Below are 18,549 nucleotides of genomic sequence, written 5' to 3' on the forward strand. Positions count from 1 at the left end.
TCAGAGTAGAGGTGGGTGGCAGAGGGGAGGCACAGCCAGCCCCCTCTTAAGGACAGCAGACCAAAAAGGGCAGTTTTGGTAGGACATCAAACCCTCCTCCCTCAGAAGAGGCTGGAACAGAGACCTCCACAGGTCCCTTCCAGCCTCCTATTCTCTGGGATTATTGGCAGCCTTGCCAGAAACACTGCAGGTGTTACTCTGATCAGCCCTGGGCCTGTGCTCACCTCCTCAGTAGAGGCTGTAACTTCCCTGCAGCCTCAAGGCAGTGAGGAACAGCCACTGTCACATTCAGTGCTGCTGCAGCAGCTGCCAGGCACAGGAGGGGCTGTAGTAACCTGGCTGCTCTGAGTGACTCCCGCTGGTAGTGAGACAGAGGCTCCCTACCTGCACTGCAGCTGCTGCTGCTCACTCCCCAGCACGAGCCTGAAGGAGGAGAGGGGTAAGGATGGCCGTGTCCCAGGCAGCTTCTCTTCCCAGGAAAGTGCAGTGAGTAGAGATGTGGAGCTTGGAGCCTCGACCTGGAGGGGAAAAAGCAACAGCTAAACATCATCTAAAAGCACAATATAGCATTTCAAGTAGGAGTCCCAGCTCCCCAGGTTTTCGGATGCATGAGAGGCAGCACCTTCAGGTTGCAGACACTGTGTCAGGCTGTCTTGGCTTCTGCACATTCAGGGGAGCTGCATGACCTCCATGCCTGTGCCTCAGCAGGAAAAGGCTCTTGGTGCTGTCCCAGGGAATGGAGCTGGCTGCAGCAACAGGGGAAGGGAAATGGAAATATTACTGTGCTGGGTTTCATGGCCATGGTGGGAGTTCTTAGTTAACTGTGAGCAAACTGTAAGGGTTTGTAATGCCCAAGATTTCCTAAAGGTACAGCTGGTTTAGAGGCAAAAGCTGTGATAGGTGAAGGGATACATATACAGCTTGCTCACCTTCTTCAGCCTGCCCAGAGTCAGAAGGAGACACTCCATGAGGAACCTACTTGTCATAAAGAGAAAAGTACAGCTTTGTTAGTTGTTTCCTAACCTCAGTATTGCTACAGACTCCATCCTCTCTCCCATCCCTTTCCAGCACAAGAATTGGGCTTTTAGATCCTGTTTCCACAGAGGCAGATGCTTTATCAGGAGATGTTGGAAACGGACTTAAAAGCTGCTCTGACCAGACTTCTGAGAATTTCCTTGAAGTCCAGTAACCTAAAAAAACAAGAGGTACAAAATAAAACCCCTTCAACAATGTGCAGCCCTTGAACTTAGCAGCAAGGCAGGTTACTTACTGTGTTCCTCAGTGCAGCAGGAGTTGCCATAACTTACAAGCATTTGGAGACAGTGTTCAGGCTCTGTCTTGGGAGTAGTTGAGACCTTGACTCATCCCTGTGCCTCAGCTGCTGTATGTTGTTCCTCTTCCTGACTCCAATGATTTTTCCTTAGGAAGTGGGCCAGGTGATAAACCAGTCAGTTTTCTTTAGCACTACAGAGATGAAATCATTCATGGGTTGGACAAAAATAGCACCTTGCTCCCTGAGCCATGGGAATAACATAGACATTTTGTTTCAGGGATGTGTGAAACTTCATTTAGCCCAGCTGGTTGTTAGAGCTGTCAAGCCTTTCCCATGGCACTTTCTTCCCAAAGACTCCAGGTCACTTCAGACATGTAGAGCAGAAGAGACGATTTCTTGAACTGCCACAAGGTTTGAGAAGAATTTCTAAGTTTTAGCAGTGCAGCACCACTTGAACCTGGTGTGGGGCCTTCCCAGATTTGCCATCTCACATTAACCACCCCTCTACCCCCCACAAGCAAACCACACCATGGTGGAGGGGAAAAAGAAGCCCAGAGAGGGTTTCCATCCTTCTTCAGGCTGAGTGGGTAAGGGAGTGGGGTACAGGTCTGGTTGTGAAGCCTGGACTACATGAAAGCTACCTGTCAGTTTTGCCTTTAATAATAATTCCTTGAATTCCTACTACTAAATGGGATGACAAAATGTGATGGTCCAAACAAGCACTTTTAAAAGAAAACTATAGTGAAAAGGGTGCTCATCATACTCATGATTTTGAATAGTTTATTAAATGAAAGGTGAAGCATCAGTTTTAAATTGTACAAAAGGAAAAAAAAAAACCTCATATTGTAAATGTACAATTTACAGAATTACTAGCAAAACCAATCAAGGAGACACTCATAATACAAAAACCTATTGACTGCAAACTGAACTGGAGACCCATTGCAGGTACCATGATAATAAATGTTTTGTTATACAGTATTCTACAATGTTAAATTAGGAATCAGTTTTCCATACAGAGGACTGTGAAGCACAAGGTTTGTCTGAGACTGACTCAAACTGGGCAGCATCTGTTGTGCCACCATGCTCACAGAGTGATCCTGGGACAGGTCCTGCAGCCATTCCTGCCCCCAGGCCGTGGGGGTGCACACAGGGAGGTAACAGGGTTTATAAAGTTCCAGCTACTTCTTGGGATCAATGCATCCCCAACCCACACTAAGAAATGGCTGAATTACCTGGTCAAACATTTTTGGCAACCGTGTCTGAGAAGTGCACGTGTTGTGAGAGCCAAGCTCAGCTGGGTGAGGTGCTGGGCTGGGTGAATTTGGGCTTTTTCCCTGCCCACGCTGGGCACTGAGGGGTTGGGCTGGTGTCCAGTAAGCTTGAAACAGAAAAAAGCTCCATGATTATTCTGCAGTTACTAAAACTAAAGCACCTCTGAAACTGCTGTGCTCCAAGTGGTCGGTCTGCTTTGTATCTCAACTGCTACTGAGTGCAGAAAGATGGAGGTTTTGGGGCCAATTGTTGGAGATCTGGAGCTGTGCAGGGCCAGCACTGCTGGTGCCAGGCCAGGCTGGGTAAAGAGCAGCTACTACGTCGAGTCATAAAATCGAAGCATAATGGAATTCCAAATTATTGAAGACATTGAAAAATATCTTAGTACAATGAATTAGCTGAGAATGTTTTGGGGGTTTTTTTGGAATTTTTTTTTTTACCTTTTTAGCTTTTTTGAAAAATCTTTTTTTTTTTCCAAAGAATTACTCTCAATATGCACAGTTAACACTGAAAATGTAGCTGTATTCCATTGTAAGCTTAAGAACTTCACCATCTAAGCACAAATTTCTATGCAGCACATACAGTACTTCTAACTGGCAAAATTAATTTACAAAAATAGCAGAAAAGGGTATTTACGGCATGGAAAGTAGACTCTGTTTTATGGTACAGTTAAAATTACTTTTAGTATGCTAAAGTGATCCTTTCCCCCACCCTTGAACTATTTTTTTTTTTTAATAGGAAAGTTGCTGTTTATGTACCTTGTGTTGGCAGGCTTGAAGTAGGTAGTAAAAACAGCAAAGTGATTACTTGAGAACCGTTTGTGTGTTTTACTGAGAATACTTTATTTGCTGGTATAAGTTGCTAAAAATGCACAGAGCAAGTACCAATAGAAAATTTACTGTTTTTGTGTCCCCATGTGCTATATAAAATGAATGTTACACAGCATCTGTTGGAAAAGTGGCTTCAATGGACATCTCTTACTTTATGTCCCATTATAAATAAAAATAAATCTTCTCAAGAGTATAAAATCTGGGTTTATCATATCAGAATCTGAAATTTTTTGGCAGAGATGCACGTCATTAGAATTCTAACCTCTTCTCTGAGAGTGTTCTTCTCCATGCCTATGAGAGGACATAAGCGTACCATAATGTTAATCAAATCCAGTGTGTTCCAAAACACTTTTCCGTAGCCAGAACGACCTGCTTACAGCAGCCTTGCTAGTCAGTGGCTGATAGGCATAGGTTTAATAAAAATGGCTAGCTTTGAAAACATAAAAAGGCAAATGTTAAAACTGTTTTAAATTGTACAGCAGAAAAATAAAGTTAAAAAGTTCTGTTTTCACTCAATGTTGTTTTCAGAAAACATATGTAGAACAGTGTTTATTTTGACAGCTGTCTTAACAATTTAAAACTTCCTCCTCATCCAGAAAGAAAAAAAAAATCCGTATTATGACAGTCAAGAACAGGGATACAAATGATTTTTTAGGTCAGCCCTTCTGAGGTGACTGGATTGGCCAACATTCCTGTGTGTCATTAAGAAGCTCCTCTTCTCTCCGTCACTACACCAAGGGGTTGACCTCAATCATTTGGTTAAAAATCAAACCGTATCACATCAAAAATGTGGTTTTCATACAAGCTATCACAGTATATAGGCCTCTAGCTCTAAACAATAGAGTTCCAAGTTTGTAAAAGGTCTTCGCCAGACTTCAGAACATGGGCATGCCAAATCCCTGGAAAAGGGGGAAAAGACAGCGGTTAGAGGGGCGGGACAAGAGGGAGCTCCAAGCAAGCACAAGAAGCCAGGCCTTACTGAATCGTCCTCGATGATGGCTGCCGAGTCGAAGAAGTCCGGCCGCAGCTCCGCGCGCTCCCGCCGGTTCCGCGACGGCGGCTGCAACACACGGGAGTTGGAACAGCATGGGGCACGGGAGCCCTGCCTGCCACAGGGCCACCACATGGCCTGCTGCAGGGCCACCACATGGCCTGCCACAGGGCCACCTGCGCCTGCCCTCGCCCGCCCTCCCACAGCCACAAAACCTCTGGGGCAAGGTGGGCCCTGACTCAGGACAGCACTCCCTCAATTCTCTGTCGTTGAAAGAATGGGGTAAAAGCTGATGGATTCTAATTCAAACTCTCTGCTCATAGTTAAGGACTTGCCTGCCCAAGGTTCTTGCTGACTTCGGGATGTTTCTGTATTGGGACTGTAGGCCAGACTGCACAGAAACTTCCCCTTAACTGTCTTTATGCTTTAAGTTCATAGTGAAACTTGAGCTCTGACATGGTCAAAAATGAATTTATCAACAAAAAGAGTACTGAAGATATTGATATATTTCTGAGACTTAAACCCGTGGTGGTGTTCTTCCCCAGGAACACAAGAGTAAATGTGATCCTCACTGGCATGATCAATTCCTTCCTTTCCTTGCCTTGGATGTTCCTTGGTAATCACATGAGTGCTGGCAATAACCTCAGTATGCAGCAGCCTTTCCTAAGACGCTGTAGCACAGTCCTAATACAACCTAGGGCTTGTTTGGATGTGAAAGGAGAAACGGAAAAGCATAAAAATAGTGAGGTGTGTAGAACAAACTGCTCCTTTATCTCATTTTACAAGGGAGCAGTCATTCCAGAGGGGAGGCCAGGTAAGGTTGTAAGTGCTGCAAGGAACTTCTCCCAGTGCAGTACTGGAAAGGACTGGGGCTGCCACTGATGATGTGACCTGTTCAGGAGCAATTCCTGTTTAAGGAACTCTCACCCATGCACCAGTGCCTGTGCTCCCTCCAGCTGTGCCAGCAGGACTCTGGCTGTGACCTACTGAGACCTTGAGTAAGGATCCCCTGCCCAGCCCACCTCCTCAAAATCAACCTAAGCAGGAAAGGGAAAGAGAGGGATCCCTTGTTTGTGCTAGTCTGACACATCATGGCTGCCTAAAGAGCCATGTTAGCACAGCCTGTAGCTCATAACCTGATCCTTGCAGGCCGTCAAGTCCCAGGTGTGTGATGGTGCTGCTGCCTGCAGCTGCCCAAGAACACAATCTCGGGGACAAGGGGCACTAAGCAATGCTCCTTCTGTAGTGTGGAACAAACCCCCTGGGCTTGAGCCTGCAGCTGGAGGCTCTGGGAAGTGCTCACATCATTTCCACTCTAATATTCAGGCTCAAAATTTTGGAAATTTTTGTGTACACTTCTAAAATTCCTTTTAAATTAGCATTCAATTGTTTAAAACTTGCCAATGATAAGATTTACTGACCAGATCAATGACCATTGTGTCCTCAAATTCTTCATTCATGTCCTCTAGCTGGCCTCGTGAAGACATCATTACATCTTCAAAGATGGGCTCAGCGTCATCTTCCATTAGACCTCGTCTGATTAAATAAAGAGAGAGTCATTTCCAGATAGAAAAACTTCCCAGCCTTGATCTTTGTCATGAAAAAGAATGATCAAATCGTATCATTCAGGCACTCAAACCCTGATGCTGAGGGTAAAGCCAACAGGCTCTCTGGAATACCAACAGGAAGAAAATGGCACATAAACTTCCCACCCCCAGGCCCTGGCCCAGGCTAAAGCAGCAAGTCTCACCGACAGCACTATGATCAGTAAGTAAAGCTGTCCCCAGCAAGAACAGGGGAAATGAACTCCTCTTGTGTTTGCCTGCCCTTTTACCAAGGAGGAGTGATACTGTTTGCCAGGATCACTGGTAAAGCCCTGGGACTCTAACAGTGCTTTCAAGCCCAATTCCAAAGGCTGTAAGAATTCCAGCCTCTGTGCTGAAGGACTTAGTGGGATCAGCACAGAGCTTGTGGAGCCCCAGTGTTCACCCACGTGTGTTCCCTCCATTACTGCATAGGGGGGCACCTTGGCAAAAAAGGATGGAGAGCACAGACACAGGAACAGGCTCATGGGCAGAGCCCACAGCACACAAATCATGGAACGCCTCTGACATAGAAACAGCTGAAGGCTGGGACAGAGCAATGGGGAACAGCACCCTGTCACTGGGCCTGGTATCTGGCCGCAGTCAGAGGAGGGCTGGATCCATCCCAGCACTACAGACTGTCCCTCTGCCTCCACCACAAGGGTGACATGGCACAGAAACGACTGGTGACCTGCAGGAAAGGTAACATCTCACTGTGGTGTCCTGCACATGGCTCTGCTGAGGGCAGCAGGCTGTGAGCACTTACACTGCATGCCTTACGCCACTCCTGCCTTTCATGTAGTTCATTCCTGTCCTGTCCTTCCGATTGAGATCCTCCAGCTTCTGCTGGCCCAGCCACGAGATCTGCATCTGGGGACTGACACACAGAGAGTAAGTTAGGACCGACCGCAGGGACAGTTCTGAGCTGCCTGTTTTGGAGGAGTTTCCATCTCCAAGTTCTTTGTCTGGCCATGCTTCAGATTAGGATAATTAAATCCCATCCATCACTGTACACATCTTCTGGATTCCCTTCCAGAGTCTGTCTCCTCTCACTGTATGTGCACAAAAAAATCAATTAAGCATTGCAATAAAAGCAGGTATGGACACACTGACATTGCTGCTTCATTAGGGGTAGGTATCTGGAGTGGGAGCACTTGTAAAGTTCGTTATATTTAAATAGTACTTCGCTGTGTCAGATGAAGCAAAATATGAGCAAGAACGGATCCAAATTAGTAACTGACAAAAATGTCACATAACATGAAAACCAAAAGGTTTTTACACAAATGCCCTGATCACCCTAAGGGCCAGTACCTCAACCACGTGTAAAATACCTTCCAAGCTGCACCTGCTGATGCCACCAACCAGCAATGCCTCTGGTTCAATTTGTATGGTGCAGCACAAGAAACAGCAGCAAACTCTGTGCAGCTCTTCTGGAGCAGCACCAGGTTTTTTTGTATTACGCACCCTTGCACCCTAAAAAGATTGACAGGATAAACTGCCATAGCCTATGGGAAAACAGCCTAAAACCAAACCTGAACGTGATTAACCCCTCAGTTCAAGCAGCTTTGTAGCTGTGGCAAATATTAGCTCTCCTAAGGTGACCTGGAGGAAATGTGACAGCCAGCCAGGGCTGAACAGGAAGGGTTCCCATTCCAGGTGCTCTCTGCCCTGGCTCACATTTCTGTGCTCACAGCACGGCCTGAGACAGAGGAAAAGGGGGAAAGGCTCAGGTGCTGGGCAAGAACTTGCTCAGCTTCCCCAGGAACACGGGAGACTCTCACAGAGCTAAAGGCGGCTGCTCATCAGGCTTGAGAGGAAACCACAGCATTGGGAAGCTGTCCCCCTTCCAGGGTAATGGAATGGTCACAGAGAGACTCAGCTGGGCCGAGGGTGAGATCAGAGAGGGACAAAAAGGAAGTTCTAAGTTTAGTCTGGTTTTACAGACTAGAAAATTTTTGTGGAGTAGAAAATTCTTAAGGAGAAACTGAAAGCCCCAACATCTTTCTCATCACCTGAAATTATGGCCACTCCAGGGAGGCAGGAGACAGGAGGTTAATCCTTGACCTCAGAAAGGCAAATAGGAGCTATGGGCACAGCCCTCCCTAGCTGTGGGACCAAAGAGGAAAGATGCTCTGGGAAGATGTGACCTGGGCTGTGCCTGGGCTGTGCTGCTGTGTCCAGCCAGTGTCACCAGCTGTGACCCACAGCCAGCCTGTGCTCAGCTGCTGCACCCTGGCAGCACTGCTGCCAACACCCACGGCCATGCAGCCGCTGACAGAAAATAACCAATGATTTCTCTCTAAATGGAGGAGATAAAATGGGAGCAAAGGGACAAAAGGAATATATAATTTAGGGCAATTACCCCAGATCAGGAATGACTAGCTCAGCAGCTGGAAATTTAGAAAAAATCAGTCAGGGTGTCTGGAGAACCTTAACTCTGATATCAGGCAGGGGGGAAGAAAATAGAGCACCTACAGGTGTTGCAAAGAAACAGTTCCATCCAGCCTGGGACATGAGCACTAGGAGGATGTAACCAGAACTCCAAGGCTCTGCTATAAGATAGTTTTAACATAAGGAATTTCTACTACTACAACATGTTTTTCCTGGGACCTGAAGATAATCCAAGTATTGCTGAGCTGTAGTCAAGGCATTTCCAGGTGGCCCTGCAAATCAGCACTGCATCTCTGGAGCCACAGGCTGAGAATATCACTATAAACCACAAGCAATTCCTTTGACTGGGTGACTGTATTTGATGCTGAAATTCCAACACTTACTTGTGTAAAAAATCCTGTTCAGATCCCTGCTCCGACTCATGTTCCTGGATCTGTTCTCCCATCTGTCTGGTGTTCTCTCTCAGGACAGTGGAAGTGAGCTGAGGTGCCTGCAGTGTCCCTGGAGTATGGATGTTCTCATTCCTGTTCAGCCAGGAGCCTTCCAGGCTCTCATCTAGAGAGAGAACACTGAAATCACTGCCAACCTCTGACCACATGCAGGGCAGCATTCAAACAGGTGTGCACTAAGGGACCACCTGGATAAATGCTTGGAATGATTTTCAGTTCTAATTTTAGATTCTGTTAAGTATTACTACCCCCTATTCCCAGCAATAACAACAATTCAAAGGGAACAAACACCATGGCAAACAAAGTCACATGGCCTCACTGCACGACCTCAACTGCTGGAACATAAACAACCAAGGTAATTCCCAATTCCTGAGTTTACAACTGGACACTGTTAATCTCAGACACCTACAGCAACCAAGATACAGTTAAACACTAAGACAAGGTGGAGCACATACCCCAAAATCTGGTCAGTCCAGATCTTTAGAGCTGTTAGAACCGCTGGAGTGGAGCAGGGAGGGGACACTTTACTCAGTGATAAAAATGAGATAAAGATGACTGAAGGTGTAGCTGGGATCCTGTGCTTATGTTGGGAAGGGAACAAAGGGAGGACTTGAGAATGGTCAGAGCAGGAATCGTGCAGCCAGAGACGCGCAGAAAAGAATTCAGTTGCTGGAGTGAAAGATAGGAGATGACAACAGAGATGACAAGATCACAGATTTACTAACAGGAAATCTGTGGTGAAAAAAGTAGATGGGGATCTCCATGGATCTGTTTATTCTTCTGCTGCCTTTTACTACACTTTAGGCATAATGTTTTCTAAAAAGCTGCCTATTTATTCTCCAATTTACCTTTGAATCATTTTAATGTTAGGGATTATTTTTTAAAAACATATTGATTTCCTTAAGGCATCATTAAGAAATGCCACAGAGCACATTTCCTCTCAGGAGCAACAGGGATTGTTCTCCAAGCCAGTCTGTGTTGGATTTTAGGTGAGAAAGGAACCAGAGGGGATTGGATATGGTTCTTTGATGCCACAGTAATTTCTGCAGTGACCTTTCTCCTGTGTAATTAATTTCTCCTGTTTAATTAATTTATATTTTAGAGTAGAAATTAAACAAACAAACAAACAAACAAACAAAAAGGAGATTCTCAAATGGAAAGTGTTGGAAATCAATTCTCCCTTCTACTGATCACTGAAAGAGGGTGGCACAAAAGAGTATGAGGTAATAAAAGCCTAAAAACTACATCTTAAGCCTGAGATTTGCCTTACTGGGAGGCAAAGATGCTTCCAACATCTCCCAGGGTAAAAAACTACACCTCCCAGGGTTTAAAAAAAAAAATAAAATACATAGAATAGAATGAAAATGGGAACAAGAGGAAAGAAGAAAATGTCAGAATCTGAATTCTGTGAAAATCTTGGCATCCTGAAAGAAGAAAAACAGTGCCTGAAGAAAGGAGCCAGTATTTTACGTACCCAAACTTGGGGCTGGCTGTGAGAAACCAAGGGACTTGGTGCAGGGACAGCTCAACATGAGCCACAGTGGAGAATGGACCTGGCTGTATGGGCAAACTTTGGAGGAATATTTTGGGAACTTGCTGTGTATTCAGGCAAATGGGCACTTGATTCCTTACTGAGGAGTTACTGTCATAGATACTGACCTTGGAAAAACCACCGAAGTTTAAGATCTCACTCACATCTACTGTATGGTGGAACAGCAAATTAGTATTCACAAAAGTCCACACCACATCACACAGATTGACCAGGAACAGATGCAGCCTTGTAAGAAATTTGCTATCACACCCAGATTCCTGATGAACACATCTGAGGCCCCAGAAAGAGTAAATGCAGACAACACTAGATATGAGTACTATTTTAAACAGAAATAGTGTCTTTTTAGTGTTCCCCAATGGCCCTGTGAGAACAGAGATCTGTTATCAGAATTTCTGCTGGCAATCTGCTCCAAATCCTGAGAATTTACAAGTGCCCAGAGGGAAGCACAGGCAGAAATCCAGTAGTCCAGGAGTGTGAAAGAGCAGGTAACTTCACGAACACCTCTTCCATCAGCAGTAACAGCTTTTAACAGTTCTGATTGCCAATATTGGTCAAGACAAACAAAAACAAGGGGCTGTGCTGGTATTTCCCCTAAAGAGACACTCCCAGAACCTGCAGAACAGATGCTTTGGTTCTGCCACATCCAGAAGGTATCGCATTTCTGCATGAACTGACAAACACCCCTCTCCTGAGTGTCCAGAATGACAAAGGCCTGACCCCTACCAACCTTCCACTCTCTTTTTGTGGAGGGGGGGTCGGCCCTTCTTGTTCCTGACGGAGGAGGCCTTGCTGCTGCTGCTGCCGCTGTTGACAGACATCCTGTCGTCCTCGCCGCCCGTCACCAGCGAGTTCCGGTACGAGATCAGCGGCAGCCAAACGTCCTCTCTCCTCTCCATCATCTGCTCTGTCAGGAACTTCTCCAGGTAGGTGTGCCTGGAAAGGAAACAGAGGTGCAGCAGTGTCCCCACAGACACCTGGATATGGCCCCTGTGTCAGCAGCCAGGCAGCATCAGAGGCACTGCTGCAAGGGTGCAGGTGTCCTTTGGCATCCTGGAACAGGAGAAATGGGTTGGTCAAATGCAGGCATTTATTTTTCCATTAAAAACTCGAGGGCTTGGTCCGCTGCCATGAGAAGATAAATGCACATGTGTTAACTGAAAGGAGGAACCAACAACTCCCTCCTGGTCTGGACGGCCTAGGAACTGTTTTCTTTTTCCACTGATTATTTAATTATGGAATTAGAAGTAATCTCTAAAATGAATATGCGAATCTACATAAATGTGATTCTAATGAGTTTCAGGCTGTAGACCCAAACATTCAGAAGTCTGGTAAGAGAACTCAGGTCCTTCAGCATCACTTCCTGCACCTCTCAGTCACAATTTCCTTTAATACCACCTTGCCAGGTTGCCAGCAGTGGGAGTCAACTCCACACATTCCACATGGAAAGGCAGGAGTTTCCTCTGTTAGCTCATAGCAGCTTGGAGCTTGTTACACAGCACAGCTCCAGAAGAGGCCCAGGAGCCACGCTGCTCATGCCAGAGTAACAATCACATCCATTTTTTGATTCAATGAATGGTGTTACTTCATTCAAGAAACAGCTTCTGCTCAGCATTTTGGGGGAGCTTCACACCAGCAGTTCTTATCAACTCCGAATTTCCAGAGAGAACACCATGCTGAGGCTCTGCCTCACCTGACACCCACTAGTCAGTGTCCAGTCTAAGCCAACTGTGTCTTTGCGAGAAATAAATGGAAATAAGTGCCTCCATGGACAATCTCCTCTCTTCTGTCCTACATTAGTTCCTCAGGATTTCCCTGCCTGTATCTGCCTTAACGGGTTTGTAACAGAATCTTAGTACAATTTTTTTTTCCCCTAGCTGTATAATTCTGGCACCTTACATGAACAGTTTTATGTGAAATCCATAGACTTGAATAAATCCATAAATAGCTATCACCAGTTCTGAAAGTTACTAATAAAATGAGTAGCCCGATTAACAGGCTAGGAAAATGAAATTAAATCCCTGTTGCTGCTTCACTCCCAAACTGGTAGCTTCTCCCTTTTCTATCCCCAGAGAAAAAAGCCAGCAGCCCAGCAGAAGGAAGAGAAGCCCTGTGAACAGCAGCGTGTGCTGGACCCTGCCAGGAAGGCTGTTCTGGGGCAATGTCCTGATACTGCAGGCTCTGGGGTGGGTGATCTGGGGGTTGAGGCAGGGAAGCCAAGCTGCAGAACTTGGGCAGCCAGGTCCGTGCTCCTGAGACTGAGGGAGGGCTCCCGAGCACTCCTGGCTGCTGACAAGAGGCCACTGCTGAGTCTGGGAGGCCTCTGGGCAGGGAGGGAGGGAAGTGATGCCAAACATGGGACTTGTCCAGCAGGTGGTGGTCACGGACCTTCCTGCACACAGGCGGCCCCTGTGGTGGGGGAGAGCTCCCTATGGATTGGAGGAGCTCCAGGAAAGGGCAAATCTAGCATCCCAGCCCCGTCTGTCAGTGAGGACTCTGGGCAGGAGTGGAGCCACCTCCACAGAATCCTTACATGTCCACAAGGCGTGCTGACCCTTCTCATGGTTCATCCCCAAGCCTGTGGGGTCTCGGGCAGGCTGAACTCATCCCAACACAGCAGTCTCCACAGATCACATAAATCAGGCCATAAAGGACCTATTTCTTTTCATGATCATCAGATTCAGATGAGGTCAATAGCTCAGGTATAGATATTCCACCACAGTAATCCTTATAGTCCTGAAGGAGCAGCCACTGGTTGTATATGTGGGCAGGGGAACCTTTGAGAAACAATTTAAATGGCAACAGGGAAGGTGAAAGGACAAAATGTCCCAAAGAACTGAATTTCACTCAAAGGCTCAGGTTAACAGAAGCTGTCAGGGACAGCATGACATAACTTTAAATGTCAGACACTGGAAACTTGTGGAAGGGATGACTCTACTGAAAGGCCAAACTTCACTAAATTCAACAGGAAACAGGCCAGTGGCACTTACACCACCATGCAGGAGAATCCACAGTTCAGATAGGAAGACAAGCTACAGAATCCTGTTGTCCTTCCTTAAAACCTTTCCTGAAAAACAGGCTGACAAGATTCCAGGATACAACAATGAAGAGCAGATGCACAAGGAGTGCCAAGACAGCCTAACTGGATCACCCCATTCCCTGGCTTGTTTAACTATTTGTCCTACAGTGTTTGCTGAATTGAGAAACTATTGATACAATGAAAAAGTGAAATTGGTTCAAGTGTGGTACATATTAAAAAATATACAAAGTTAACCAAGCTGCATTTCTTACTGCACAGTTAAAACTGTAATATTCATAGTTGTTAACCCTAACAGAAAAGTCCTTTAAAAGAAATGTCTTCACAGAAAAATATCTGCCAAACCTTCACAGCAAGGTCTGACAGAAAGAGTTCAGTTGAGGTCATTCCAATTGATCTTTCTGACTAACACTCAGTGTGGTCACAGAATTGACACCTATAACCATAAATCAGCAGATCTGGCAACTGCACTTTTAAACTGGTCATAAAGTTATTCAGTGAATTCAGTTCCACACTGGGCATATAGTGCCTGGCTGATGTTTGACTGGAGTCCTCTCCATATTAAAAGAAACGACAAATACAGGTTTACGATTCATGTAAATACACAACAGAAACAGCTGTTACTACAGTGGTGGCAGCCTGTAAATTCCCTGAACTGCTAATGTTTAATTTCTTTTCTTCTAGCCTAAAAAAGGACTTTTTATTTTCAGTAGCCCATGAGAAATTTTCCACCACATTGTTTTGGGAGGTCTGAAACTCACCTCACTAGTGAGTCTCATTTTTCTTTTTTTATTTTTATTAGTTTAAAACATAAAAGGATGAGTAAGTGTGTATGTGAAATGTGTCCCAGGGACTTTCTGCATCCCTGATTAGATCGTAGAAACCTCAAAGGAGAGAGCTGAAACTCAAACTGCAGGGACTAACAGAAGCCAAGGAAGGAAACAGAGCATTACTTACACAGTCTTTTTGTCCTGTCGCAGGAGTTTGGAAGAAAATTCACTAAGCACTTCCAGGAAAGCAAGGTTAGGAGGTGGATAGTCTTGTCCTTTCTGATTCTGGTATTTGAAGGCAAACTCTATGCCATCTCTACAGTACAAAAATATTAACATGTTGAGACATTTGCAACAAAAAACCCAAAAACAAAAAAAGCAAACAAGAAAACCCAACCCAAAAACGAAACAAGTTGCCCCACATCTGAGCTGTGATGTAACTGCTTGTATCCTCAGGTCCCATCACGTTATTCCTCATTACCAGCAAATAGCTGCTTTTGGACAAAGGGGAATGCAGAGTTCCCTGTGATTTGTGAGGCCCCCTCAGACAAACACATGGCCAGTCCCTGTAAGAGGGTACTTGCCCAGTGTGGGAACTGGGCAGGTGCAGCCCAAGGGCAGGAGCTCCACGGGATGTTTCAGATCAAACAGGAGCCAACCTCTGCAGCCAGAGCACAGAACTGAGTCCCCAGAGCAGGGACACACTTGGTTCTGCTTTGTCATCTGTGACTAAACAGAACTTTCCCCCTTCCCTCATCCAGCAAGGCACAAGTGTCTCCTGACTCAGGACAGTATCTGCTGCACCCTGAGTGAACCATGCTGATCTTGGCCTCAAGGGCTGAGTCCCTGAGGCAGCAAACCTTAGCACTTGAAATTTTAGGGCATGGCAAAGTCATAATTTAAATTTAGCAGAACCTTTCCACACTTTTCTATGCAGCAGTTTCATAAAAAAGTTCCAGTCCACTTTAAAAGATTTTCAAAATATTTTTAGACTATCTTTTTATTAAAGCCCTTGGTTCCTCCAGAATCCACAGTGGTGTGGAACAAAGAACCATCCTCAGTTGTTAGACAAAATCCATCTGAGATAAACAAACACAGCCATGCCAATAAATTCCAAAGAAATAATTAGGTAGCAGCTAGTTTGTTTCATTGCTACCTATATACACATAGACCTCTCCACTTAAAGTAGAAAAAAAATTATAATTATTCCATGGCCTGTTGAGATTATGTACCTTTAGAAAGGGAATGCTGAACGAGAGTTTCAATCTGAAGTAGTAGAAAAATCTAGTTTATTTACCACCACTCACTTGTGTAGTGTGGCCACAGCCTCTCTTGTCTTGATCTGATCCAAGCCAAAAGTGAGGGCAAACCGTCGGGCCAGCTCCTTAATGCCACTGACGTGGGCAGATGTCCTGTCCAGGTTGGGACCTTGCTCCTGAACAAGCTCATTGAACAGCTGCAGAGAGAGTTCAGAGGTTGACATCTGTGAGCAGGGAAACACTTTCAATGAGAAAGACTTGGGTCCTAAACCTGCTCCTAAACCTGCTCCGTCTGAGAGTGGCCTCTGACTTTTTGCACTGAGACATAACAGAGTCCCTGCCACTTGCTGGAATTTCTTCTGTCCCCCATCTTGTACTTGTGTGGAGGTATTTTGGTGGAATTCTGCACCCACCTTCCCTGAATTCCATCTATCATTCTCCCAACTCATCAAGGTCCTGCAGTCCCATGCTGTTCCCTTAAGCATCTCCATCACCCATGAGGTCAGGTGGTGCTTTCAATTTGGGGATCAAAACTGCAGCTCCTGCACTGTAGGCTCAGCGCCTGTTTGCCCAGCACTGCTGCCTCCAAGGCACAGTATTGAAGTGCTTGTTGCTTTTCCAGCCAGTTCCACCTCTCCTGGCACTGCCACTTACACTGCTGGGAGTAACCTGGCAGACAGTGCCAGTGACGATATTAAATCAGGCTGCATTACAGTGACTGTTCCTCTCATCTCCACAAGCTCTGTCACCATCTAACTAATGACAGCAGCTCAATTTGACAGGATTCCTCCTTGACAAATCCACACTGGCTGCTACTTATCACTGAGACACTTAGAAAGAGCTCCTCTCATTACTTTTTCCACAGAACTTTGTCAGCCTGACTTCCCTCTGCCACCTGTTTCCTCCTCCGTAAGTTTTACAGACAAGGGCTGCTTTGACATTCCCTGATTCTTCTGGAAGTATATCTGTTTTTCTCAGGTTTGCACAGACCTCTCTCATCTTCCAGATTGCTACAGGAAATCCTTTAGGAAGGAATTTTGGGAGGTCCAGCTCATTTGAGAGCATCTAATTGGTAAAAGTAATTTCTCTGTGCAATGGCTACAGCTGGTACTTCAAGGGCCCAAGTGGTGTTTAGTGCCCTCTGTGCTGTTGTCTGATAGATTCCATCACCAGGCAGTAATTTATGGTGGATATAAAGCAAAATTTTCTGGGAAAAAACATGTCTAACGGTACTGGAAGACTTAATTAGCTTGAAATTTGAAAAATCCATCAGTATTTAGACAAAGCATAAGGAAAATGCATTACTTCAGCAAATGCTAAAAAGAAAAAGCCATTCTAATTCCTCCTGTTGACTTGGGATCAATAAACAAATGCCACGAATCAGCTTGGACCAAACTGCCTCCAAGGCTCTTCTCTCCCTGCTTCCATTTTTATCTGCCCAAACTTTGCCAGTGTGGGTCTATGGAGATAGAGATTACTGAGACAAAGGAGCAGTGACAGCCTGAACTGGGGAGCAGGGAAGTGAAGAAAATGTCCTAAGGAACTGCAGCATTTCTGCTTCCCTGTAAAGGGCACCAGAGGAAATCCTGGCCAGGGCTTTTTGCAGTGAGGCACTTCTAACAAAAAAATCAAAGCTCTTACCTGTTGCAAACTGAGAATGAGTGTCTTTGCACACTGGATTTTATCAATTTGCCTAGTTTTGCTCAGGGTTTCCTTAATGATATCTCCATAGTCATTGTAGTACTAAGAAAAAATGTGAAAAACAAACAAAACAAATTAAATCCTTTAAATCAAATCTCTTTTATAATTTCATACCGTTTTCCCAAGAGAAAGATTACTTGTAATTCTTGATTTGAAAAGGCAGTAGTTGCTCAAATCCAGATTTTTGGTGTGAGTAGGGGGCAATGTTTCAGTATCAAAATTTAAACTGGACCCTATGATAAAGTAAGGAACTTCTGCATTTATTATCTCTTGTAACAAATATGTTGAAAACCAAATGAAAGAGCATTTCCTGCCCCAAACTAAGCCCTTGATGAAGGTGACCCATGGCTGCCAATTCCAAGCAACAGCATGACACTGATCCAGTACCCCCTTAAGAAGCAGGTGTGAACAGACACTTGCACAGAGGTGTGTGCCCCTTGTACACTGAGGGGAAAGGAATTCACTAAAGCCAGAAAGTGGAGTAAGGAATGAGTCAGTATGGAGTGCTGTTCCTCTTTATGTTAACAGAATGGTTGCTGAAAGCCACAGCCTATGGTGCTGCTCATAGTGGTAGAAAAGCTGTATTATCATTATAAATTCCAAGCTGAGAATATTTTTTTCCCAACAGTATTCTTTCAGCCTCATCAATATTTCTGCATTTGCAGTCACTTATTTTCACTGGCTCCAAAATATTGCTTTTGCCTTCTTTGGTACTAATTAGAATTAAATGTCTCTCCCCAGTTCTAAGAGAAGGAGGGGTGTGGGGAGAGGAGAAGCCCAACCTAGAGCAGCAGGGAGGGAACTCACCTGGATGGTGACAGTTTCAGTTTCAAACTCCCACTCTGGCAAACAATCTCTAAGCAAGACTAACCCTTACTGATGGCTACAGTGTGTCCTGGGCATTTTATTGTGCTGTTTGTGCCTGATGAACAGCAGGAGAATTTCAAGTTAAACCCTTTAGGTTTCATATCAACGTCTTAAAGAGTGTCTAGATTAAAGAACCTGCTCTGTCTTCCAGTTCTCCCCCCTGGATTGTCACCTCTGTGACGGCAAATCCCCTGCAGGGACAGGTGGGACAGGACCTGAGGGGTCAGAGGCAGGACTGCTGATGTGCCTGTTCTGGCAGGTAAACTCCTGTGCACAGGGGCAGCAGGAGCTGAGGTCCTTCTGACCTTCACTGGGCCTAAAAGCTCTGTGGAAGCAGCCAAAGTTGGGAAGATACTCAGTTACCACAGACCCACTTACAGCACAAGCATACCCAGCTTTTTTTTCCTGCTGCCCTGTTTAAACCAACAGAAGAACTCTGCTGCCTCATGGCAAGCACCAAGCCCGGGAGACTGACAGTGCAACGTGACATGGAACAGGCAACTCAGTGGGGATTCCAGGGATGAATCTGAGGAGCAGGGTAAGAAACTCTCTGCAGAGTGGAGCCTCTCTGGAAATA

General features: G+C 45.4%; 1 protein-coding gene across 3 annotated transcripts in view; it reads right to left on the minus strand.

Moving 5' to 3' along the window:
• Window positions 1–2,039: 2,039 nt before the first annotated feature.
• STAG1 (STAG1 cohesin complex component) overlaps window positions 2,040–18,549 on the minus strand; it is a 168,337-nt gene continuing 151,827 nt past the window's right edge. For all 3 annotated transcript variants that reach the window (XM_066326193.1, XM_066326191.1, XM_066326192.1), the window contains 9 exons: window positions 17,046–17,147; window positions 15,453–15,601; window positions 14,333–14,461; window positions 11,069–11,274; window positions 8,724–8,895; window positions 6,716–6,826; window positions 5,788–5,902; window positions 4,355–4,435; window positions 2,040–4,274 (listed from right to left, as the gene is read on the minus strand). In XM_066326193.1, coding sequence (XP_066182290.1) covers window positions 4,251–4,274; window positions 4,355–4,435; window positions 5,788–5,902; window positions 6,716–6,826; window positions 8,724–8,895; window positions 11,069–11,274; window positions 14,333–14,461; window positions 15,453–15,601; window positions 17,046–17,147 — 1,089 coding nt within the window. In that variant the 3' untranslated portion in view covers window positions 2,040–4,250. The remainder of the gene's footprint in view (window positions 4,275–4,354; window positions 4,436–5,787; window positions 5,903–6,715; window positions 6,827–8,723; window positions 8,896–11,068; window positions 11,275–14,332; window positions 14,462–15,452; window positions 15,602–17,045; window positions 17,148–18,549) is intronic.

Source organism: Sylvia atricapilla, chromosome 10 (genome assembly GCF_009819655.1).
Source record: "Sylvia atricapilla isolate bSylAtr1 chromosome 10, bSylAtr1.pri, whole genome shotgun sequence".
Taxonomy (NCBI): domain Eukaryota; kingdom Metazoa; phylum Chordata; class Aves; order Passeriformes; family Sylviidae; genus Sylvia; species Sylvia atricapilla.